Source organism: Carassius carassius, chromosome 17, assembly GCF_963082965.1.
Source record: "Carassius carassius chromosome 17, fCarCar2.1, whole genome shotgun sequence".
Lineage (NCBI taxonomy): Eukaryota > Metazoa > Chordata > Actinopteri > Cypriniformes > Cyprinidae > Carassius > Carassius carassius.
Genome location: NC_081771.1, coordinates 23684269 through 23710391, shown reverse-complemented (window position 1 = coordinate 23710391; position 26123 = coordinate 23684269). Strand labels below are relative to the sequence as shown.

General features: G+C 36.2%; 3 protein-coding genes across 4 annotated transcripts in view; 2 read left to right on the top strand and 1 right to left on the bottom strand.

Moving 5' to 3' along the window:
- stk11ip (serine/threonine kinase 11 interacting protein) overlaps positions 1 to 7741 on the top strand; it is a 41860-nt gene extending 34119 nt beyond the window's left edge. The window contains exons 23-26 of the mRNA XM_059571319.1: positions 4936 to 5020; positions 5131 to 5216; positions 6694 to 6905; positions 7033 to 7741. Of these exons, the coding sequence (XP_059427302.1) occupies positions 4936 to 5020; positions 5131 to 5216; positions 6694 to 6905; positions 7033 to 7161 (512 nt within the window). The 3' untranslated portion in view covers positions 7162 to 7741. The remainder of the gene's footprint in view (positions 1 to 4935; positions 5021 to 5130; positions 5217 to 6693; positions 6906 to 7032) is intronic.
- Positions 7742 to 10298: 2557 nt separating this feature from the next.
- LOC132161346 (gap junction gamma-1 protein-like) lies at positions 10299 to 18749 on the top strand. Of its 2 annotated transcripts, none has more exons than XM_059571317.1 (3): positions 10299 to 10456; positions 11889 to 13058; positions 18054 to 18749. In XM_059571317.1, exons 2-3 carry the CDS (start codon positions 11915 to 11917, stop codon positions 18065 to 18067), a joined length of 1158 nt encoding a protein of 385 aa, XP_059427300.1. In that variant the 5' UTR covers positions 10299 to 10456; positions 11889 to 11914; the 3' UTR covers positions 18068 to 18749. The 2 variants fall into 2 exon arrangements, with proteins under 2 accessions (XP_059427300.1, XP_059427301.1); XM_059571318.1 differs by having other exon boundaries at positions 10300 to 10456; positions 11894 to 13058.
- A 2713-nt stretch (positions 18750 to 21462) lies between these two features.
- Positions 21463 to 24143, bottom strand: inha (inhibin subunit alpha). Its single transcript, XM_059571316.1, has 2 exons — positions 23131 to 24143; positions 21463 to 22256 (listed from the first exon to the last, which is right to left on the bottom strand). Exons 1-2 carry the CDS (start codon positions 23438 to 23440, stop codon positions 21523 to 21525), a joined length of 1044 nt encoding a protein of 347 aa, XP_059427299.1. The 5' UTR covers positions 23441 to 24143; the 3' UTR covers positions 21463 to 21522.
- Between the last annotated feature and the right edge of the window lie 1980 nt (positions 24144 to 26123).

The following is a 26123-nucleotide window of genomic DNA, read 5'->3' as shown; positions in this document are numbered from 1 at the left end:
GTAATGGGTATTCATTTTCACTACATTATGTGGCAAAACAGAGGATCCTGTCTAAAAAAATAGTTTTACAAAGACCACAATACAGCAGGGGAGAAACTAAACCTTGACCTCATTACAAAAATAGGTCTGCATATTGTCTCTCCTGAACAATGAAACTGACACTTTTTTTTTCTCACAGCAACCCATTTAATTGTTTCTTTTTTGTGGTTATCAGTTCACCTGCAGATGTACCTCTCTTCTCCATTAAGACATTGTCTTCCCAGTTTGTTTTGAAACATACTGACTGATATGTTACTCAAAAATTTTGGTTTCTTTGATTTCGATAATTTGCTTTGTGTTGTGGTTGTTCTTCAAAAGCATCAAATTAGTTCATGACCAATATGTTTAAAAGTTGATGGAGGATGAGTTTATTGCTAAGATGAGTAGTTGAGTACAGTTGACCAAGTTATATTTTTGAGTAAAGTTATATTTTTGTTGTTATCCATCTTTGCTTTTGAATGACATTTTGAAATTGTCTGCATAGCTTAAAGCCACTCTTGTTACCTAAAAAAAAAAAAAAACTAACTAAAAAAAACAAGTAGTGTTTCTTTTTAGAGGGGTACTAACCTATATATTAGATGTTTTGGAATGCAGTTTTTGTCTTTGTAGTATTTTGTCTTTTAAAACTAGAGTAACCAAGGCTGCATTGTCTTTTATACATGACTCATTATTGTTGACTTTCTTTAAAAACTGAAGACAAATGTACAATACAAGACTGAAGATCACCGTCCTGTGTGTGCTCAGTCACTTGTCAAGGTGTATCAGTTGCAAAATCTGAAAAAAAATCCCAGAGTATATTTTCTCACAAACTCATGTAATGAACGTGTATGTTCATTTTTGACTACAAGCCATCAAACAGACACACATAATGTTCCCTTTCTCTGTTATATTTGCGCTGCCTCAGTAGTTGACACTATGTGAACTCCACCCAGTAGAGATTATCTCTGCAGCATGTACAGTATTAACATCAAGTAATTGCCAGATGGAGGTCTACAGTAGCACTTGTGCATCTCGACACATATTGCCAAAACCCAGAACAGTTTTATTAAGATTTACAGGGTTTCTCAGAGAGCCCAAAATTTCCTCATCTGTCATTATTCAGTGAAAAACTGAGATGCAGAAGAGATGAACTGAATCAAAATGCTTTTGTTGCAGCTTGTTTTCAGTTTAACTGTACTCTGTCATTATTTTTTTCTGAAAGCTGCATTTCTTTTCAGCATTGGTGTTCCCCTGCTGCTGTATATTCAGCAAAATGTAGCATTTTACCTTGAGTTGTGAATGTGAGATTGCAGTCTGTATTGAGTATGATTTATTAAAAAGATTGTATATACCAAAAAATGTAAAAAAATTTTTTGATATTTATATTTGATTTGTTGATATTTATATTGTGACTCCCTTTGCAGGCTGATCTCAAAACAACAAACAGTAAAACCAGTGTAGTCTGTTATAGGGAAAAGGACTCATGTGAACCAATTATTTTCATAAATAGGTCAAGTAGACAAATCACCAGTTTAATCAGTCTGATGAATGCTTTGCTGAACTGAATCCATCAGGGAATCTAATAAATTAACATCTGGATCATTTAATCTCTGATTTGTATAAATGGCAAGGGCTTTACTTTAAGTGATGTCCTTATCAAAATGTGCCAATACCATTACTGGTTAAAAAACCTCCAGGTATCTACTACACCCAGTTTGACTCAGAAACACTTACAGCTTAGTCTGCATTTTAAAAATGAGTATGTCAATTTGGATTTAAGATTGATCCCATTTACACAGATTCCCACCCTTTATATCAAACAATGTGATTCAAGTTGGTCAGTGCTGAGACAAGCTTATTGGCCCTATTATTGTCATAAAGATTCAGCAGAAATTCTCCAGAAATACGGCCATGTGGGGAAAAAAATCCAAAGACAATCAAGTTAAATCACCTCTATATAGCACTTTATACATTTTGTCAAAGCAGTTTTACAGTGTTAAACAGTACAAACATGAGCTAAGACAAGAGGACAGTAGTTCATTTTTCAGTTAAAGTCAGTTCATTGCTGATTCAGTGATGCCATCATCCAGCTCAGTTCAGTTTTCTTGAAATAGTGTCTGTGCAATCAAGTCAACAATATTGCCAGAAATTGTGTCCCCAACTAAGCAAGACAAAGGCAACAATGGCAAGGAACTGAAACTCCAACAGTGACAGAAATGGAGAAAAAAACCTTGGAAGAAATGAGGCTCAGTCCGGGGACCAGTTTTCTCTATCTATGCATTCCATTAATTTTGCAATTTGGTACGTTTCATCTGTCTGTGAAGAAATATAGAGCTGAGTATCATCAGCATAACAGTGAAAGCTAGCACCATGTTTCCTGATGATATCTCCCAATGGTAACATGTAAACAGTGAAAAGCAACAGTCCTAGTACTGAGCCTTGTGGTTCTCCGTATTGCACTTGAGAACAATGTGATACCTCTTCATCCACTGCTATGAATTGATTACGGTCAGATAAGTATGACTTGAACCATGGCAATGCAAATCCACTAATTCCAACAAAATTGTCTTGTCCATTCAAAATGATTTTGTGATCAGTAGTGTCAAATGCAGCGCTAAGATCCAGTAGCAATAATAGATAGATATAACCGTTATCAGGTGATATGAGCAGGTCATTTGTAACTCTGTCTCAACGCTTTGATACGGTCTAAATCCTGACTGGAAATCCTCACAGATACCATTTTTTTCTTAGAAAGAACATAGTTGTGAGGAGACTGTCTTTTCTTTGAGATTGGTCTGTAATTAACTAATTCTCCATAATCAAGTTGTGTTTTTTTAATGAGAGGCTTAATAACAGCCTGTTTGACATCACTGACTTGCCGGGGAGAATCTTCTTACCTGCGTCACTGAACTTGTGACAGAAACATTACAGAACCGCTAGATTTCACAGCACAGCCAGCAAAGGAGTGAACACAACTTTTTTGAATGAGCGCACCTTTTTAATAACCCAAAAATGATTGTTTATTGCCTGTTGTAGAAGTACAGACATTCCTCTCATCGATAGCAAAGGAACAGGGTGATGCAGAATGAAGAAGTTTTTTTTTTCGAGTCGCGGCAGTAGAAGCGGTGCAACTATAACGACATGTGAATAATCCAGCCCACTCTAAAGTGGTACTAAACTGCAGTGGAAACACAAACCAAGCCGAGTCGAGCCGTGCTGTACCGTATTGAGCCAAACCGAGCCAAGTTGTACCACGCAGTGGAAAAGGGCCATTATACACATAACGAGCTGACATTAGGAGTAACTTCTTACCTTATCTAACCTTATATATAATGTGTTTTCTCTGGATTTTTTGGTTAATATTCTGTCTCTATCCATTAAAATAAACCTACCATAAAAATTACAGATCCTTCATTTCTTTTTTTAAGTGAGCAAATTTACAAAATCAGCTGGGGATCAAATAAGTATTTTACCCACTGTAAATGCTAAACCCAGTGCATCTTTTTTTTTTATTATCTACGTGGATATGAAAATTGCAAACTATTAAGTCTTTTATCTAAAGCTAGCACTAACTTAGAAAATCAGCAATTTTTTTTGATAGTTTATATGATGCCCTGGTGGTTTGTATACAGTAGCTAGCACAAACATCAGTAGGGATTTATCATTACCACTCATTACAATAGATAATGTTATTAAAGCACCATTACTTGAAAAAAAATTTAACTTGAAACTAGACATTTTAGAAATACTGAAAATACTGTATAGCCATAAACTGTAACAACACTTTTTTTTTTTTTTTTAATTTTCAAGTGCACAGACAGCAGTGAACACACACCCTCCCTGAGCAGTGGGCAGCTATTTTTTGTTATTTCTGCAACAAAACCGAATTATGTGTGGAACTTCCTAACCTAGTCGCATCCAAAGCCGTATCTAAGGCCCTCACATTCTTACTTTACTCAATTAAAGTTTTGATGTGTGTCTCTGGTCCTGAAATCTTCTATGTCAGCCTAACTATTTCCCTGCATTTAGCACATGTGAATCCCCCACCAGTGACAAAGAAGGCTGCACTATACTGTACATGTGGCAATCCATGAGACAACCTTTGGACACAGCAGTGATTTGAAAATTAATTTTATGTAGAATAGCTACAGTTGTCTGTCACTGGTTTCTTTAGTTTAAATTAAATATGTGTTACCTGAAGGAGGACTTTTATGAGGTTTAAGATGAGGAAAAAAACTTCCATCTGGTTTACTGGGCAATTTACATTCCAGGATATAAACCTATTGGCTGACATTCCTGCCCTTTCTCTACTACCTGGGGCATCATGCAGTTATCAGGTAGTCAACCATCCCAGCAACCGTAAAACACTATTTCCATGAGTGCTTCCACCGTTACTTTGTGAAATCCACTGTAGAGAACCCAGCAATGTAAAATGTATCAGTTTACACAATGTATTGGTTTCTAAGTCTATTTAGAAATAAAAACTATTAGCAAAAACAAAAGGAGAGTCAAAGGAAAATACATAATTATTTTATTTACTATTATTTTATTTAATTGTAATCAAGCATTTTCACATTAAATCAGCAAATTAACGTGGAAACAATTTCAATCTTTTTTTTTTTTATTATTAAAATGTTGATGCTTAGTCTATAATTTCTGCTTGCAGCTTTATTTGGTTTGCTGAAACATTCTCTTTTGTTTTTAATCTTTTTCTTTAAGGGTTTAAAAGTTTAATTATACCAATTTATTTAGTTAAAGGCATGGTACAGTCAATGATGTTCAAAAAGCAATTATGTGAACAGAACTATGTGTTCTGTACATAATGTGAAAAGCTATTTTAGAGCTTTTTAGGTTTAAAAGTTAGTGAAGAAATTGTGTATATATTCTTCCTCACTTCAGCACTATGTTTTCATGCAGAAATTGCAAGGGAATTGGCCCCAAAGTCTGAAAGCAAGCTGAAGGGAATCTCCACCACCCGGCTCAACCCACAGCACCACCTCTGGTAAGCAGGGAAAACAGGCAGGCATTTTTTTACTCTCATTTGCACAGTTAAAAAAAGACATTATCCCATAAGTAATTTCTTAACATATTTTAAATATGTCTGTTCTATAGGCATCTAGTCTGTGAGGATGCCCTGCCATGTGAAGAAGATGACAGCCATCCTCCTTTCCGTTACCTTTTGGCATTCCTTCACCAAGGTGAGTGTCTATGTTCTCAAGGATGAAGATAGCAAGAAATGATACAGTGACTACAGCATGTGATGACTTGCCTGTGGCGGGAAAGAGATGCAAATGGTTAGAGTAACAGAACATGTAGTGGTAGACTGATTTATATCTAAGAAATTACAGAATTAGACATTATTAGACTAAATAAGTATTAACATGGGTGTGATGTTCACCTCCAGGGTATTTATGGTCTGATTTATCACCCAGTGAATGTCCCATTCATCTCAGTTTAAGCTCAGATGTGACTCAGAGATGAAAGAAACAGTTCTTTAATGATTCATACACACTTTCATCAGATAACTGTGGGAAATAGTACTGCCCAGGTTAACACTAGGACACAAAGTTGTATGTATCAGTGCTTTTGTTAGTATCCTACTATTATCTTTGGAACGAAACTTTCATGTCTTGATGGAAGAAAGGAGAGTCACAGAAAACAGATTTAGTTGATTCTTCTTGAGAGAGTCGTCCAACTGTGAGCGGCTGCTTCAGCTTTCAAGAGTCCCAGTACCCTGCTGGTAGGCTGACTCTCCTCCAGAACATCCCCCCAGTCCCACTACATTGAAAGGGCTCACAGCAGGCTATACCTGTGGTGTGATAAGCATTCAGCTGGTGAGACCAAACCCAGCCAATCTTACAATGATCTTAAAAAAAAAACAGGAACATCCTGAAACATCGTTCATGTCTTCCAAAAACAAATCTGTTTCATAAAGTCGTTTGTGCTTTCAGTTGTGTGCGCCTGCCAAAATGCTCATTAACATAAAAATACACAGAAGATTTTGATGAATAAACAAGAAGTGCATCTGATATCACAAACAGACATTTTGTTCTCTTTCCTGCATGTTCTTATTTTATCTTTGTGGGTGGTCAGTGAGAGGAAATGTGCTATCATTTGTGCCTGTACTGTTGTTTGTGAAATGCATCTGATATGTTTGTATTTTCCATAAAAGAATGGTGTCTCACTGTGTCTTGGCAATTGCATGTTGTTAAAAGCAAGTATATTAAATTCAGAACTCTATCCTTGCAATAACCTTAGAGTAAGATTATAGTAATTATTTATAATTTAAACTCGGATTATTAATATTTGAGTTGTCAGAATTGTTTTTTATTAATTCGCCTTTGCTTGAATACATTATATCCATGAAAAAAAGAGAAGGATGTCTGACTAGTGCACATTCGCTGCTGCCATATTTTAGTTCTGACACCTTGTAGCTACAACTACAGCTACAACTACAAAAGCCTGAGTTAAATCGGATGATCATATTCGCTCTGATAAATGCTTATTGAGCTGAGCTGAAGCTCAACTGGCATGATAACAAAACTGTATTCCTCTGTGAGTTACTTTTTATGCTACAAGTTTTACATTTCAACTGCTACAGGGCCAAATCTTCCATACTCAAGCTTTTTGTAGGGACATAATTATTTTACAATGTCTTACTTTTTTTTCTTACAGTGGATGGCTCTTTGGCCTCTGTAAGTGTACTAGCTACCAAAGAAATGCTTTTTCTCCTTGATGAAGACCACCAATGGAGTAAGAGCCAACCTGAGAGCCAAATGAGCAGTGGGAAGGTGAACGTTCAGGAAACTCAGCCAATCAGTTGTGTCAGTTCTATTCATCTGTTTTCATCAAATCCATGCCAGGTGGACCTAAAACTTTATGATGAGGTATGTGGGTACATGTTCACATGTTCTCAACCAAACCATAGAGAACCCTAAAGCAAATGTCTGAATGTAACATAAAGCTACTATATGGGTAGAATAAATTTAGGTTTTTGCTGTTTGTTTTTGACAGATGGCCAAGAAAGAAAAGACATGGTCTTTACATGCTGAAGATGAAGAGCTGGTACAAGACCTGGTGAACTGGATCAAAAATCAGTGGGAAACCATGTTTGGGGTCAAGCTCACTACTATCAAGCAGTAACCACCAGCCACAGTGTTAAAGAAAAACACCTACCTTACATTATGAAGATTCCTGCCTAAACTGGTTTTAATCTGTATTACTGTCTTGGTGTACATGTGGACTATTTGTCCTTTTGTCTCCATATGTTCCAAATTCCATTATTATTTTCTCTTGGTTGCGCTCATGTCTCCTCTATATACTAATTGTACAGTAACAAAGCTGCATAAAGTGCCTTTTTGGCTTTGTCACCAACAAACACCAACACAACTTAAAATACATACAGTAACTATGCATGCACACACAGTTTATTTGCAAATGGGTTTGTGTGAGTAGTATGAATGTGGTAGTGAAGATGTGTTTGTATCTCAGGGGGAAAAGCCTTTCAGTGTGCTCTCAGAAAGGTTCATAATTGGGTTATGCAGATCACAGGAGAATAAAAGGTTTACTTGAGTGTTGGTGGTGTTAATGCAATGTTACTTAAAACATGTTAATGATCTAAAATAACCTCTCACTATTTGAAACTCTGTTGAAGATATTTATGAACTGTATAGGTACACGTGATTCTCTATAATGAACTTGGACTTTCGTGTGTTTCGTGTTTATTTGTTTTATTTTATAAAAAAAAAAAAAACGAGCATATATGTGTAGCGTAACTATAGTTGTTTTTCCCCCCAATATTCTGTTCCAGCACTTGTATAGAGAGCACAAAAAGGGAACTAGTGATTACACGTTCAAACCTAATGGTCACGGGCAAAAGAAACCTCAAATAGCTGTTAAGAGGAAATTTAGTACAACCACCTGCAGTTTTGTGCCAAGTCGTTTGTGTCACTCAGATGTTCTGCACTTTCATTTCTTGAAATAATTGAAATGGCTTGAAAATTAGTGAAATGGCTTTGTTTTATAAGTAGATGTTGTTAACAAAGTTGAAAGCATATTCTCATTCAATGTAAAATGTATTTAATGTGTATTTATTCATCTTTGTACTGGTCTCCAGTAGGGAAATCATAGTAACTTTTATTTTTGTAATCACAATAAACTCTTTAAACATTACATAGTTTTTCATTATGTCCAATACATGGCAGAGGGAGAGATATATCTGAGAATGATTGTTGCACATAAGTGAGTTGGTCATTATTATTATTATTATTAATATTTTATTTTAATTATTTCACCATGAAAACAAGCCAGTCATTTTCTGCTGGCCACTCATTTCTGTTCAGCTCTTTTACCGTTTCCAAGCACAGGGCCGTCCTTAGCTGACACGGGGCCCGGTGTTAAGTAGGGAGCAGAGCCCCCCTCGTTCTGTGTCTGTGTCTGAAACTTTCCTTCTTTCTTTCTCTCTATTTGTTATTATTGTTTTATATATATATATATAAATTTTTTTTTGTGATCTATTCCTATGCTTGGTGACTGTGAAGCATGAAATAAATCATGGCAACACGCTGTGTAAACTTATGGCAAAAAAGACAAAAACATTATAAACATCTCCACATTATTAAAGATGTTGCTAAACAGAACACTATTTTGTGTAATGAAATGTGTTTATGCAGTTTAAGGTAAAAAAAAAAAAAAAGAAACATTATTTTCCAGATACTGTACATTGTTGTTTTTCCTCTATGACCCGCCTTTCTGAAACGGGTCAATTTTAACAAAGCTCATCGTTCTTAAAAGTGAGGTGTGCTCTGATTGGCCAGCTATCCAGTGCGTTGTGCCTACAAACAACAAGCGCTACTCTACACTGCTTAAAACTCGCATTTAAATAGTCCTGGTAAATTCTTTAAATTTGAAAACATACTTAAAGTCTGTGAGTTAGAACAGCCGTCATTGTACTCTACTAGCCCAGGATCTGGAAACAGTCCTCCATAAAATGCGGTACACACGTGAATATTTGGGTTGAACTGTTCTGGAACTGTGTTGTAAATACAATTTAACCACTGATATCTAGTGGTGTCCTCTTTTGAAAGGCCAAACAAAGTCTCCATGACATGGCAGTGGAGGCAACAATACTACAGCAAGATTTAAAGTTGCACCTTCTTTGCATGAACATTTGGGGCGTTGTTATGCAAATCTTCCCACACAGTGAAGTAGACGTGGGAGCATGTTTAAACGAGGCGTTTTTGGAGGGCATGGATGAGTCTTAACTTTTACAAAGAATATCTCTTTGGGTTTGAGACTTTAGTCTTTGCAACTTTAGGCATCTTATCTATTCACGAACAGCTTGTAACACTCCAAAGAGAAAGGAAAACTTGAAATCGCTCAGAATTTGTTCTTCAACATTATTATGGGATGTATCAGATATATGCTGAATAAATAAATGTATATTAAAACACACACATACAACTGGACAGCTGCTGCAACATCCCATAAACCTTGCAGAGACTTGTCAAACCTATAGTTCCCATCAGAATGTTAAGCAATTTTTTGTGTTCGTGAGGGAAAAGGAATGAAATATCTGAAATATTTAAGTGAAATGAAAGAGGAAAAATCTTTAACATTATGGCTTACATTTAGTTGCAGCTTGGCCCTGTTACATTTGGAGATTGCTTTTCTTGGATGCTGATATGTGACAAGGAACTGAGAATGCCTGCTCCAATTAAATTCCTGAATTTTTAATTTAATTTGAAGTAATGAAGCAAACAAGATATATAATTACAATTTGAATTAAAGGAAGTAGAATTAAAAGTGTATTTTGTAACTAGAAAAAAATAATATTCATCAGTACAAACGTTTTTTAGGTTATAGACTGGGAAAAACTCTTTAAGACAAACAGTATTGAGACAGACATCTGGAGATATGCAACCTATTAAAATGTATATTTAGTTGATATATTTTATTATAGTAAATAAATGAACTTTGCTTTTATGGGGAAATATTAACTTATTTACATTTGTTGATTTTTATCGGGAGAGTGTATATATATACAGTACAGTATCTCTTAAATATTAAATATTGATCATTCCTGATAACTCATATTTTATAATCAATATTTACGGTGGATGCTGAATGGAATGTTTTTTATATATATATATATATTTTTTTTTTTTTTATTATTATTATTTATTTATTTTTTTGGACGGGAAACGACTGAGCTCAGGTTTCAAGATTAAAGGCCTTGTGTGTGGGTGTAGAAGAGGTGAAAACGATGCTAAGGATGGAAGGCTCACGTGGTTTGGCTTCCAAACAGTGTATCAACGTGGAAACGAGGGGTTGGAAGTAAATTGTAAAACAGGTGACACGCTAGTGTGGGAGGTTTGGTCAAACATATAAGTATTGTCAACAGCTGAGCACCGGTGCACTAATCATCTGTTAGACGAAGGTATGTGAATGTTTTTGTTTCTTACCTGTTTAAGGTGTACTGCTGCTGCGCATTTACCGGAGCAACGTGAGCAACTTTTCGTTATCGTTGATACAAAGTTGTCGCATAAAACTTAAAAGCTTCTTTCTTTCTTTTAAAAAAGAAAGTTTAATGAGCTCAGTATGCCAAAGGAACTTTATTATATCGATTAATAAATCGATTGTCACTTAACTAAAAACCTGTCGAGCTAATTTAAATAATATTAATAATTATTATTATAGGCTATAATAATCTATACTTTAACTCTGGTATGTGTCTTTGTACCGTAAGGGTCTTGTTGAAAAACATCACTCACCTTTTAAAAGTTTGAATAGTCGGACGTTATTTGCATTGTGTGTGTCATGTTTTATTTATTTTGTGGGATGATGAGGGACAGTCAGTTCAGAGAATGTGGCAAAGTATGCACTGTTGTGTTTCTACAAGCATTTGTCTTCTGTGGCCTATCTGTAGCACAAGCTTAGAGAGAACTCTTTATATGTTATTATTTGTTATTTGATATTAAATAATCACTGTATTGTGCTAACACGTGACTATACAATCAACACTTCGTAGCTTTACTGATTCAGTATTGGAGATGGAATGTCAATTCTCGGAGTACACCCATGACTTTTCACAACTCCTCCTAGCTTTCTCTTGACCAAAGAACATCATCAGTCTTGGTTTATGTCAGGTAGTGACTTGCTGTGACTTGTCCTTATATTTGAAGCTCCAGCTCACAGGTGGGGTTGCTGATGTTGATGTTGGCATGCAGCTACTCAGTAAATTTCCATTAAAGGACGTACCAAATATGAATTGAATAATTTTCTCATGATTGAGTTATTGTCCTAATAATAATATAAAACCAAATGATGAAAGAAAAAAAACTCTTTAATGTTTTAATTTACATTTACACCTTTGAATTGTTAAATATTTTCTTAAATGATTTTTTTATTATTCTTATAAATACAAGTGCTATTCTAATGTGGCATGTTTTAAACTAGAGTTTTTTTTGTTTGTTTTTGCTTTGTCAAGAGAAAATGTTTTGTATCAGACATTTTTACTTTTGTCATATTGGGCACATACTGTCTGTCATTAACCCATTTGGCTGATAATGATTTCCATTAAGAGGTTCACTGCTGCATGCTGATAAACAGAAGCTATAGTTCTGTAACAGACACCTGCTGGAGCTCCAGCATTAATCATCAGAACAGAATGAAGCACTTGCGATATCAAATAATAATATAAGTGTGTTACAGCATTAAACAAATGCAATTAATGACATGCATTGGTTACTGTGTTTATTCTCAAAGAGAGACTACTTGAACCATTTTTAATTGTAAAGTTGTGTGTTCCACATTCAATGCCTCTATAATCCCAATTACCGTTTTTTTGTTTTTGTTTTTTTCTCCTGAAGATCAGGTCTCTTGTGTTGGTGGCAACATGAGTTGGAGCTTCTTAACACGCTTGCTTGATGAGATCTCCAACCATTCCACATTTGTGGGAAAGATCTGGCTGACACTCCTTATTATCTTCCGAATCGTTCTGACAGTGGTAGGCGGTGAGACCATCTATCAAGATGAACAGAGCAAGTTTGTATGCAATACTGCACAACCCGGTTGTGAAAATGTATGTTATGATGCATTTGCCCCTCTATCACATGTCCGATTCTGGGTTTTTCAAATCATTATGATCACCACTCCGTCCATTATGTACCTGGGCTTTGCCATGCACAAAATCGCTCGAATGGCTGATGATGAATACCGACCACGCAAGCGCAAACTGCTGTCTATGGTTCATCGAGGTGTGAGCCGTGACTATGACCAGGCTTACGAAATGGATGATGAAGTTCCCATGATCTTGGAGGAGATTGAGCCCTCTGAAAAGGATAGTAAAGTGGCAGCTGCAGCAAAGTCTGCCCCTGCATCCGATGCTAAGTCTGCAAAGCATGACGGCCGTCGTCGCATCAAGAGAGATGGTCTCATGAAGGTGTATGTGTTGCAGTTGATCTCTCGCATTGCCTTTGAGGTAGCCTTCCTTTTTGGCCAGTATGTTTTGTATGGTTTTGAAGTTGTGCCATCGTACATTTGCACCCGAAGCCCATGCCCACACACTGTGGATTGCTTTGTCTCACGTCCCACTGAAAAGACTATCTTCTTGGTCATCATGTATGTTGTCAGTATACTCTGCCTGGCGCTGACTGTGCTGGAAATCCTTCATCTGGGAATTAGTGGTGTGAGGGACACTCTTCGTAGTCGATCGACTCGGAGGCTCCCCATACACAGGTCATCCACATCCACTATCTGCCACCGCCTTGCCAGTGCACCCCCGGGATATCAGGCTGTCCTGAAAAAGGACTCCACTGGCAAGCTTAAGGCTGAATTCGTGGGAGAGTCGGGACGGGAGTCATTGGATGATGCCAACACTGGTCTACAAAGACACCTGAAAATGCGACATCTGGACCAGGCGTACCACCATGAGGATGTAGGGGCTTCACGCAGCAGTGGTCCAGACTCTAACAGCATTGCTGTTGAGCAAAACCGACTCAACCTAGCTCAGGAGGGCTATGTCAGCTCCAAGGAAAAAGGTTTGTTTTGGGCTACACCTTTTTTACATCATGTTTGTATAAGTACGATTGGAAATTAACTCCCACCAAAAGTGGATGGAAATCAACCATCATGGGGGTAACGCTATTAACTCATTAAGGAAAAGTGTGGTCACATTTACCATTGCTCTGCCAAATTTTGTTGGCAAAATCCAGTCATTTCAATTGGAATTTTTCGCCAGAGCAAAAAAGTTCCCCACATAGATTTTACGAAAATGTAAAACTAAAAATAGATTAACATAAAGCTGTTTTGTTTGAAATTGACAGTGGATCTTTTTTTCCCATGATAGTATTTGCTGAAATATTGCTAATGTGTCCACACATTTAGCCTATCACGTTGCATTATCAGAGCCTCCGGACTTTGCAAAAAAATTCAATACAGCAATTGTTTTATAATAGAAGTCACAGAAAATGTTAAGGCTGGTAGGATACAGTTTAATGAATGGTAATAGTAATAATAAATATATAATTTTATGATCAATTTAAATCTATGCTTTGGGTTTATTTTCATTATGGATAGAAGTAAAAAAATGTAATAGCAAAATTGGCTGGTGAATAAGGCCCAATCCCAATTCTATTTTATACACCTTCCCCTAAAAGGAGAAAATATTCCCCTAAGGATTGGGAAAACACTACCATGACGTCACACGCCATCATTCGTCGTCTAGCTCTTACAATACACACGTATGCCCCGTTTCCACCGCAGGAACTTTACCCAGGAACTAGGGACTTTGGCCTGGTACTCAGTGTGTTTCCACCGCAGGAACCAGGAACTAAATAAAGTCCTGGGTAAAAAAATGCCCCTCAGAAAGTCCCTGCTGGCGAGGTGGTACTTTTTCAAAGTTCCGGATTTTTCGGGGACGGGACTTGGGCGCTAAACATCCTGATTGGTTGAGTTCAACCACCATTTATTCGGATCAACATTTTCAAAATATTACTGTTATTGTGTCATGAAATGTAATTTTAAAAGTATTTCAGGCGAGAATGTAGTTGTTTAAAACTCAAATCTGTGGTTTATTTATAAAGACAGCGCCTATTTAAAAATGTGTTTCGCCGATCTCAGAGACGGTCAGCTCCACGCAATCAGCGAGAGCTCAGTGATCATCTATCCGCCGAGAAGCAGCCTCACCTCGGCTAGACCTTCTGATATGTGCCGCTGGCTCTGATGTCTCTTTAGTGGTTAAACATAAAATATAATTCAGCTGCGGGGTAAATCTAACATGTTATCTTTGGTCTGTATTCAATTTATCTATATGTTAAAATGAAAATAAAAAAGGCAAATTTATATAATATTTCGTTTCATTGTAATGGCCGTATATATACATATCCCTGAACTAAGTACATTTCTGCAGCTGTTATTATGTTTAAATGAAAACGAAAGGAGGCAGTGGTATTTGATATCCTATTTCGTTTTATTGTAAATATACAGAGAGGAAATTAGCAGTAGCCATGGTCAGCTGACTGAAGTTATCAAGTACACTGCTGTTTACAGATTTACCGGACTTGCGTCGTCGCGGACATCACACTCCCGAGACGAATGCACAAAGTCTGAACTACCGAGGAGGATGCACGTCCAAAATCAGAGTACTTTTTTTTTTTTTTTTTAATGCCAAGGTACCAAAGATACAAATACAGATAATATCAACATCACGTGCAAAGAGGTGACACTACGTGCAAAGCATCATTAACAGACATATGCAACAGTAAATAAATAATACAAAACAAAAACTTTAACAAAATAAATTAAAAATATTAAATAAATGAATCGTTTTACAAGCTTTGAGAAAATCAGAGTACTTTGTACTGAGAAACGCGTGCATACCTACGTCACCAGTCTATTTGCCTAAGCTTCCCGGTACTTTACACCGCGGTGGAAACGCAGAAAGCAACAGGTCTGGGGGGAAAAAAGTTCCTGGGAAAAAAAGTTCCTGGTACAAATGTTCCGGGTAATTTCGGTGGAAACGCGGCAATATACTGGTGTGCATTCGAGCCTTTAATTATCGTTCTGTATTGATGCGAGACACCCTTCGCTGCAGACTGTAGCGCGGTGACGTCACATACGTACATCATGTATGTTTACCGCGCATGCGCTTGCATTGCGTGATGACGTTAGTTGTTTTCGCGTCGTGCGTGCATTAAAACGATGCGCACACTTAAAAGAAAACTCTAATAAAATGTTAAAGTATTAAAGAACATTAAGGTGTAAAAAAGACGGGGAAAACAACCGTGTTTAAAGTTTAGTCTGTAATATCTGTGTAGTATCTTACTTACAATATATTAACATTCTGTTGCACTTTACTTCACTATATATTGTAATATTACACTTCAATGGCACCTTATATTTCTTATTGAGCTAGTCAAAATTACAACAGATAAAGTACAGTCGTCGGCTCTAATGGTGCATATGGTAAAACGTGTGTTGTTCACAATATGATGCAATCGATCCGGTCCGAATCTGCCTTTTTTCCCCTAGCTTTTCAAATTTCAAGTCACATCAGAAAAGCATTTATTTTAAATAAAAACGAAGGAAATAATCAAACAGTTTGAGGGACAGTTGAGGGAGGGCTTTATTGTCCTAATATGCTGGCATCCATTTAATAATTTGAATTAAAATTATAATTTACACTGTCATTTATTGCATACTGTTTTATAATGTACTACAATACTGAGGTGCAAATAATTGCCACTATTTGCAATAAGTAATATAAATAGCAGAAAATCCTGCTATTTTAACATAGTGTAAATGTAATCTATAGCCATTTGCTCTAAGTGTAATAGCCACTGCCTTTATTTTAATATTTCCTTCGCTATGGTTCTTGTTTATCTATTTTTTTAACTAGAAATTTGGACATTTTTCTTTTGCTTTGGGAATTCTGCATGTGAAACATTTAAGCCAATAAAGTAGTTTTAAGTTCAGTTGACAGTATATTTTCAGTGTCTGCATCCCATTTTATGCAAGGTGCCTCCAAAAAAAAAAAACTGATGACAGTGATCTTTTTTTTTATTTATTTCAAAGAACAAAACAGAAAATATAATTGCATATACAAATATAGATTAAGATTATAGACATGACACAAATATCTGAAATTCACCTCCATAACTGATAAAACAATAAGTCAAGCAGTAGCCCTCAAATTCTTTGAATGGATAAAACCCACACAGGACTCTCCTCCTGCGATTCTCACACAGCCAGGTGGACAGTCTTTAAATATCTCACTGCACCGGAGGCACTGGGTCAGAGAACATGACTCCCGGAACTCAGGTTGTATTGTTCAGACAATGCACTCCAGTTCACGACACCTAATTTACATAAAAGAACAAACAATACTAAAGCAATATTAAATCATTTTGAAGAAAGGCAGAAGAGCCATACAAGGAAAATATTTTAAATGTATTTTTAAATATATTATAGCATGGTGTTAGAAAAAGTGTTATTTGCTTTGTCTGTAAATTACTTAAGAGATTTAATTTACCAGCATTAACATCAACTAAATTAAAAAATTTTGTCAAGTCAAAATTTAGGTTGGCTTGGCTTGAGAAAGCATGGCCTGAAAGTTTGAAGTTTTTGTCAATTTGAAAATTTTACAGTTGAGGGCTAAACAGTCTGTCAGAGAAAGAAAAACAGATAATTACAGCACTCTAGCCACATGAAGTGAGTCTCTTCTCTGAATTTCTTCTCACTGACAATGTCCCCAAAAAATATATGAAGGTCAATTTAAGAGGTGACACTTTACAATAAGGTGTCATTGGTAAACACTAGTTAATGTATTAATTAACATGAACTAACAATGAACAATACACAGTATCTATTAATCTTTGATAATGTTAATGAAAAAGATTACAAATATTATATTTTTTTGCAATGCATGCAACCATCAATGGCATTACTTACATTAATAAAGTATTTCTGCTCTATTTTAATACATCTTTAATGGTTCATTTTAAGCGAAATAAGACTTTGAAAGACCAGCATTCGAATACTATATCATAAAACATGTCATAAGTGTTTGAATTCGCACACATTTGCAATGGCACTCTCTATGATTATGACCAAAGCATTATTACAATTAAAAGCGATTTTAAACGCAAATGTTTAAGAAATCAAAAGTAATATCTCATATCCACCATAGGCCTACCTTACGAACATCCAGAAGTGAATGAACCTGGATCGCTGTTTTTAAGTAAACTCCCTCCAAAAAGAGAAACGCACAGACGCGAATACATGCAACTTTCATTCTCTCTCTCTCTCTCTCTCTCTCTCTCTCTCTCTCTCTCTCTCTCTCTCTCTCTCTCTCTCTCTCTCTCTCTCTCTCTCTCTCTTGAATAGGCAATATTTGAGAAAATGGTTTAGCGAGTTCTAATTATTGGGGGGGATTAGCCCCCGTCAATGTCTACGGCAGTTATCACCTTGATCAGACATATGCTGTGGCACTATCGTGCAGTCTGTAATGATATGACGTTAGCAAACAGCGATTTTCTGCAAACATTTCTTTGAGTAACATGACCATTAATATGAACTCACAATTGAATGTAACATAAAACAAATGATTACTTTTCGTTAAAATCTTTATTTATGCCAAAAAGGCTTCCATTTATGTGTCCTTTTGTTCGCTGTAGCAGCCATGTTGCCGAGATAATTCATACCCCTTCGTTTGAAGTGTGGTCCTGAAAAATCTTCGTTTGAAAGGCTATCTGGCCCTTCCCCTTTCCCCTACCCCTCCAACCAAAAGGGAATTGAGACACCCTTCACGCGAACGTGCAAAACGGAGGGGTAGGGAGAAGGGGAAGGGGTAGAATTGGGATTGGGCCTAAGTTATATTTAAACTCTTTTGTTCATAAAATATAAATCATTAATTCCAGTCAGATCTGAAGTGTAGCTCGTTGTACAGTAAATTGCTATATTTTAATGTGATTTGTGCACAATTTGTTTTTTTTGATATTTAATAATATATATACTTTCCTTTTCTGTTTTTAAAGAGGGTCATGCTTGAAGAGACTAACAGCTTTCCAACTCCTGGCTGTGATGTTATTTTTGGTGGGCAGTTGTTGAAAAGATTTCCGGTTCATCTTGCATTGAATACTCCAACTCAAGGCTGGGATTATTATTGACATGATTTTGTATGCTCCTCTAAATGCATATCAGAAGAAGTATTACTAACAGTATTAAAACCATAGCTGCCAAAATTTAAAGACTAGAGAAACACCAGCTCTTATATTCCACATTACTGTACCTTTTTTTACCAAGCAATTATATTTGTTTATAGTGTATTTTAACAACAGCATGAGAACAAAGACCCATTCCCTGTGTTGGTGAAGATATTTATAAATACTGTTCATTATTATCAGTTTTAGCAAATCAGTATTGATTGAAGCCTTTAGCCAAAGTTCACAGATCATCCTGTTCAGATTATTACAATGAAATGAAAGCTGTATTTGTCTTTGTCTGGAAAAACAGAAGTGTTTGTGTTTTGTGTTATGTTGCTTTTTGATTGGAGTAAAGTCCTGTGTGGTCTAATATTTTTGGAACATTTTCCTGTATGTAAATATCGTAGGTTGTGGGAAGACATTTTTCGAATGGTAGCAAGGGCACAACAAATGTTGTCTGTTTGTCTTGTTGATATGCATTTTGAGGATTTTGTATTTAGAAATTTTGAATAAAGTTATGGCAATGCACGTGCATCTGACCACATTTAATATATATATATATATATATATATATATATGAGAACCTGGAAAATTACTGAATTGTTAATTATAAGGTGTCATGCTTTGTATTTACTGTTAAAAAAATAAATAATTTATGCAACATACTATTGCATTACTTCATATGCAAAATACCTGTGGTTTACATGGGATTTATGGGAAACTGGTATTTAGATGTTGAAATTACATTATATAGATGCACATTATTTGTGTACATTATTGTTGACCCAAGTAATATTTAACTCAAGTCAAGTCACCTTTATTTATATAGTGCTTTAAACAAAATGTGTTGCGTCAAAGCAACTGAACAACATTAATTAGGAAAACAGTGTGTCAATAATGCAAAATGACAGTTAAAGGCAGTTCATCATTAAATTCAGTGATGTCATCATCTCAGTTCGGTTTAAAATAGTTTCTGTGCAATCATTGAAGTGAATCAAATGAAGTTTCCCCAACTAAGCAAGCCAGAGGCGACAGCGGCAAGGAACCAAAACTCCATCGGTGACAGAATGGAGAAAAAACCTTGGGAGAAACCAGGCTCAGTTGGCGGGCTAGTTCTCCTCTGAGCTGACGAAACCAGCAGTTCAATTCCAGGCTGCAGCAAAGTCAGATTGTACAGAAGAATCTATTTCCTGTGGTCTTGTCTCGGTTGTCATCTGAGACAAGGTCTTTACAGGGGATCTGTATCTGGGGCTCTAGTTGTCCTGGTTTCCGCTGTAGAAGTCCTCTCTAGATGCTGATCCACCATCTGGTCTGGATACATACTGGATCTGGGTGTACTGGATACATACTGGATCAACTATGCATTCCATTAGTTTTTCAAATTGGTGTGTTTCACCAGGCCACGAAGAAATATAGAGCTGACTATCATAAGCATAACAGTGAAAGCTAACTCCATGTTTCCTGATGATATCTCCCAAGGGTAACATGTAAAGCGTGAAGAGTAACGGCCCTAGTACTGAGCCTTGAGGTACTCCATACTGCACTTGTGATCGATATGATACCTCTTCATTCACTGCTACGAATTGATGGCGGTCAAATAAGTACAATTTAAACCATGCTAATGCACTTCCATTAATGCCAACAAAGTGTTCTAGTCTTTGCAAAAGAATGTCGTGGTTAATAGTGTCAAATGCAGCACTAAGATCCAATAGCACTAATAGAGAGATACAACCACGATCAGATGATAAGAGCAGGTCATTTGTAACTCTTAAGGAGAGCAGTCTCAGTACTATGATACGGTCTAAATCCTGACTGGAAATCCTCACAGATACCATTTTTCTCAAAGAAGGAATATAATTGTGAGGATACTACCTTTTCTAGTATCTTGGACAGAAAAGGGAGATTCGAGATCGGTCTATTGTTCTTTGTGGTCTACTAGTTCTACTAGTTCTTTGTGGTCAAGTTGTGTTTTTTTGATGAGAGGCTTAATAACAGCCAGTTTGAAGGTTTTGGGGACATATCCTACTGACAATGAGGAATTAATGATGGTCAGAAGAGGATCTATGACTTCTGGAAGCACCTCTTTTAGGAGCTTAGATGGAATAGGGTCTAACATACATGTTGTTGGTTTAGAGATGATTTACAAAGTTTACATCTTAGCAAAAGAATAGTACTTTGACAAATATGTCTGAAATGTGGACTCGTATGAAATGAAGACTGTTATTGTTTGTTAACAATTTTTTTATAACCTCCTTTACTAAATGAATAAATGACTCCAGGGCCAGGGCCTAGAAATTCCTGTTAATACCTGTATTTATTAGATCCCGTCTTACAGTGGTTGTCATGTTGATATTAGACATAAAAATCTAAATCCATGGGTGCATCAGTGCACTACAACACTGTTTGATGCCTCTTAAAAAAAAAAGAAAGAAAGAAAAAAATTGTCCTTTGTTTCTTACCCTCAGCATTTGTCTTATAAAGGGTGTGATAGAACTGCAAAAAAAAAAATCTGATCTGGACTGATAAGCCAAAATTCCTGTGTTTAAATCATAGTACAGATATTCATTTTCACAATGTCCCTGTGCAAACCCAACATGCCTTTTGGGGCTAATAATTTATTTTTCAGCATGTTTTAAAGTAAGTTTCTGCTAAATAATCACCAGCATTTAACACATTTTTTTTTACAAAATTTTGAGATTCATTATTAATCAGTAACACAATTGAATGATGACCTAGATAAAAAAAGTGTTTAAATAGTTTTTTGATGTACGGAAGATTATATATACTTTTTTCCCCCTGCAGTTTCTCATTTGGCTACCCGGGTGAACAGCTGTTATTAGAGTAAAAGTGGATAAATATTCCATAATAATGATGGGTCCATTTTTAAACATTTATTATTTATTGTCATAGATACAGTATCTGGGTAATGTGCAATTTAAGTATTTTAACATAATTTTTTTAAAGAGCTTAGTATACAAGGTTAAGATGCCTTTCTCTGTAAATGGCTGTTTAATTTAGTACAAATTGTCTTACATGAAATTAACTGTTGTGTATGTTTGATAAACATTACTGAGCAAGGTTTTTCAGAAAACTGCTGTTTGTGCATTAACAAAATTGTAATGTTACTGAAGTTAAGCATTTGATAAAGTTACATTTACAAACAGAGAATATATCTTTCACACAGATTTAATGCACACATTATTTGCTTTGATCATTTATTTAAAATTGCAGATTTTTGTAAAAAAAAAAAAAAGAAAAAGTGCACTTTACAGATAATCTTAAACTCAGCCACGGTAGAGTTTTAGATGCAGTTGCACTCTTCTGGTATGATGTTAGGCAGGGTCTCATACTTGAATGAGTATCCCCCATCTGAGGTGGTGGTGAAACGGAGAGACTTCATGCTCTCTGGAACAGGAGCGCAGCACTGGTTGATGCCAAGAAGGGTAGTAGTGCGCTCAGCGCTAGAGCAGTTGCCATGGCAGTAGTAGAAGGTGAAGGCTTTAGGATGTACAATCCAGTTATCCCAGCCAAGGTCCTCGAAGGAGATTTCTATCTGTTCTCTTTTGCAATCAGTGTCATCAGAAGCAGGTCTCCTGAGCTTTTCGATAGCAGCTGGTGACCATGGAATTTTGGGTGCTCTGCGAGAGCGGTCGGGGCCACTTGAACGGGTGTGAAGGTGCAAAAAGGGTGTTTTATCTTCTGAATCATAGCAACTGCAGGATGGGCAACGGACCTGCAGCATGAAAGGGCCTATAGCCATGGCAATGTGGAGATTGAGGTCTAACTTATAGGTGGTCCAGCCATCAGTGCAGCGTTTGACTGGACTTACAGATGCTTGGAGCAGCTCATGGTAAGGGGTAAGGATGAAAAGGGGCGCTGAAATGTTGCTAGACGCTATGGCCTCTCCAGCATAGAACCAGAAGTGGGCAGAAGTGATGATGGAGTCCTGGCTGTCCAGAGAGGGCTGAAAGTAGTAAGTAAAGTAACCAGATGCAGCCTCAGATGAGTTATCAAGGATGTCCTTGCATGTAGACTCTGAAAGTTAATAAAAAGTCAGAATGTACAGCATTTGAAACTATGTTCACTTGTCAAAATAGCATCTTTGTTTAAAAAAAGAAAAAGAAAAAAAAAAGATTGTGATTTCAGTATTAAGTGGGTCAATGACAAGTGTCTATGATAAATAAATAAATAAAATCTTTTTTAAAAAATCTAGTTTAAGACAGCAAATTCTTAGAAGTGTATTTTTCATTTAATGTTGGTGTCATATGGTTTTGAAAAACTTTTATACAATTTTCAATAAAAAATGCCATGTGGCGTCACTGTCACTATCAGAAGTAATACCATATTTCCCTCCCACATTTAAAACTTAAGTATACACGTTGACAATTTTAAATATATATATATATTCATAAATATCATTAGGTTTTTGGAGAGTCACATCATATGATATTTTACAATTTAATCTTGTCCTGTCACAAAAATGTCAAATTATCCACCATTTAAAAAAAACAATTCTATATGTTCCTTAATGTTGTTTGCACCACCCGTATCAATAAGCAGGGTAGCTGTTTTTACCCCTTTTCTGTGTTGTCTCACACAACTTCGATTTTACTTAGAAACGCTTTTCAAATATTTATAAGTAGCTAAGCTGAAAGAAATAACAATAATTATGCCAAACTACTACCATCCCTCCACCCAAATCAAATCACAGACTTAAGTCAGAAATTGAAAGCATGCTTTTAGAATATGTATATTACAGTAAGTGTATTAAAGCTATTGTATGTATGAATTCCACTTAAAAAATATTATGACTATACATAATCATACAAGGAGCCAAGAATCCTACCAACTATCATGATGTTAGACATTAATGTTTTTCATATAAATACTGGACATGAGACAAGCTCACCTGAGCTTGGGAACAGAATGACCTGTGAGGTCTCCTGATGGTGTCTTCTTTCCACTCTTGTCTCCCTAGTCATTCGCGAAGCTACGTGATGCACAACTTTGTTCACTGCTTGCTGTTTTGGCAGATGAAGCACTGGCAGAGGAGGCTCATCCATCCCCAAACCGTCAAGGATCCGTCTTTTCAGCCAGCAAAGCACCATGTCACGCGGTAATTCATCTCCTTGGCAGGCCTGGACCACAGGAGGTGACAACAAAGCCCACAAAATCAGTGCACAAGCAAATGAAGGCAAAGAGCTGGTCAGGGTAAACATCCTCAAAACTAAGGTTAAAATCAGAGACTGAAAATTGCAGGCTCAAAAACAAAAAGTGATTTGTATAGAAGGTTTTCAAAGATATGTACAGCAAGTTCTTAAAGAAATCTCTAAACCCTTCTGATTCACTGTTTCATGAGAAAGCTGAAATCAAACTCTCTCTTGCAGATCCGTCTGGTAGAAAAAGTCTGTGATTGTTTTTTGTTACACTCCAACAAATGGCAACCACTGTTTGGGTTCCTACTATCATAGTGTAGACAGGACAAAACAGCTTTTGAGATTACAATCCTTTGAGTCGGTTTCTTCCCCCATTCCCTTGTCCTTGAAGGGAATTGACACAATATAACAGAATGATTTTTAAATGGTCAGAAAGTAGATTTACACAAAAGCTGATCATGCTTTTATTCCTCCGGCCTGCTTCAAGTGTTTAACTTATCTTAAATTCAGAGGCCTATAATATTTATTATGTGAATGTGATGTTATTGCAATTCTGTCATCATTTACTCTGTCATCATTAACTCACCGTCATGTTGTTCCATGTTCCATTACTCAATTTTTTTGTATGACTTGTTTATTACTGTGAAACATAAAAAAATAAAAAAATAAAGAAAGAAAAAATTTACATGCCAATCAATCAATAAAACAAGGTTTTTACATTTCAACTATATTATTTTGTGTCTGGATAGGGGCTCCGTATTGGCTGTAATGACTATATATTCTTGATAATTTTATTGATGCCTCGCATCAAAACTCTTTATATTGGCTGAATCTTATTCTTTGTCCTCTGTAAGATTCTTCTGACAGTTTGGATACTATGACACCTGCTTTCCCACAGTATAAAATGTGAGCTTGAAAAGAACAAACAAGATAATACATTATCAAATGTTTGACCTTGGATGTGCAAATGTCTCTGTCTTGTGCTTTGCCAGTGTCTTGGCAGGCCTATTCTTAAATATAGAAGATCAGTTCTGCCACTTGCCACTTCAGATACACCACCAGAATATAAATGGTGAAGATCAGATCTTGGGATTGATATTAAACATAGCAAATATATAATGGTTTCTCTGAGCTAATGAGCTGAGTGACCATTTTAAATGTCGACAGTCTTTTTTTTTTTTTTTTTTTTAGTCTTTGGCAAACACCTTAGTTTTGTTAGATTTTGACCATTGTACTAAGGGGTGCAGTACATATAGATTTCTTCTACTTTTAAACAGTCAAAATAACATAATATGCATCATAATATTAACAGGATACATGTAGAAGATGTCTAAGCTTTCCGCACTGTTCCAGCAGGTGGGCTAAACCTACAAGTAGGTAGTGTAGTTTGCAAATGGCTTAGCATTATTATTATTATTTATTTTTTTTTTTCAGGAAAAGATCAGTTTTGCAGTCTGCATAATGTATGAAATATTATATAGTACCCTTAATTTGTATGATTTGAACTTTATGTGAAACTGGATAGAAGAAAAACTCATACTGATCTTTTTTTTTTTTGGAATAAAAGCACATTTACATAATCGTATATATTTATTTATGTATTTATTATGCTTCAACACAACATAAGGCCCATGTTCCATTCCACTATTATACTACACTGTTTTGTAATCATATCATGTGCTAGACCTTGCTATCTTTAACCAACGAATCAGGCAACATTCATTCAATGTCTACACACACACACACAAACAATGGTGTTGGTTGGTTACAAAGTATCTGGTATGTTTCAGAGCAGTGGGGATGAGTGTCATATTTGTACCACAGAGTGTAGAAGTCGTATTTATACTTGTCTGTACTATTTCTTTAAGGCCAAAGGGTCAGGGTTTTCATTTCTTTTGTCCTCATTTCAGATACACAAAGAACAAATAAATCTCCCTTTTTTTCTTTAATGTCCCAAACTCTAGAGGAAACATAAAATAACATACCAACAGACAATATCAAACAGTTTGTATCCATGTGCTCCCCAAATACTGATGAGGCCTGCTCAACCAATTGTAGAGGCTGCTGCACAGAATGTAAAACTCGTGACATGTGACCTGAAGGTCTACGTACATGAGGAACAGAGGGAAGTACTGGGCCCTATTCTCTCCAACAAATGTAACCTGTAAGGCTTCAAACATTCAGAGTGAACAACCTTGGGATCTGCATGTACATTTCTCAAGTTCAGTATTGTATAAATTACACCCCACATAGCAAACGGACTTGGCCCAAATGTGGCCTCAAGCTGACACTGCTGGCCTCCTGTTGGCAATGGCATGTACCCTTTCAGCCAGAGCTGGGCCATGTGTGGCAATCATGGCACGGCGTGGATCACAGCAAACAACATGAGGGCCGATTGTTGGTGGGAGAAGTGTGGCCCAGATCAGTCCAGTAATATGTGGCCCAAATCAGGCTATGTGACCCAAGATAAAGAAGATAAATACAATATTGCATGATAATGTTTAAATGATCACATACATTTAAATAAAGTGTAGTAATGTTAAAATGTAGTCTTTGAAATGGCAAGTCTACACAGAATGAAACATTATCATTTCAAAATTAAGAAAATCAGTCAAGTGCATAAACTGCACTTACTTATAATTGTATTAAATTTTATATTATTATCTTGGTACAAATAATCTTAGAATCCTTACATGAAGAGAGAGAGAGAGATCATTTAACCATTATCATGTAATATTTATTTGGT

Coding starts and splice junctions, on each gene's coding strand:
- LOC132161346 (XM_059571317.1), top strand. CDS start 11,915: ATGAGTTGGAGCTTCTTAACACGCTTGCTTGATGAGATCTCCAACCAT.
- inha (XM_059571316.1), bottom strand. CDS start 23,440: ATGTTTACCCTGACCAGCTCTTTGCCTTCATTTGCTTGTGCACTGATT. Junction 22,257..23,130: donor CATTCTGTTCCCAAGCTCAG/GTGAGCTTGTCT, acceptor ATTAACTTTCAG/AGTCTACATGCAAGGACATC.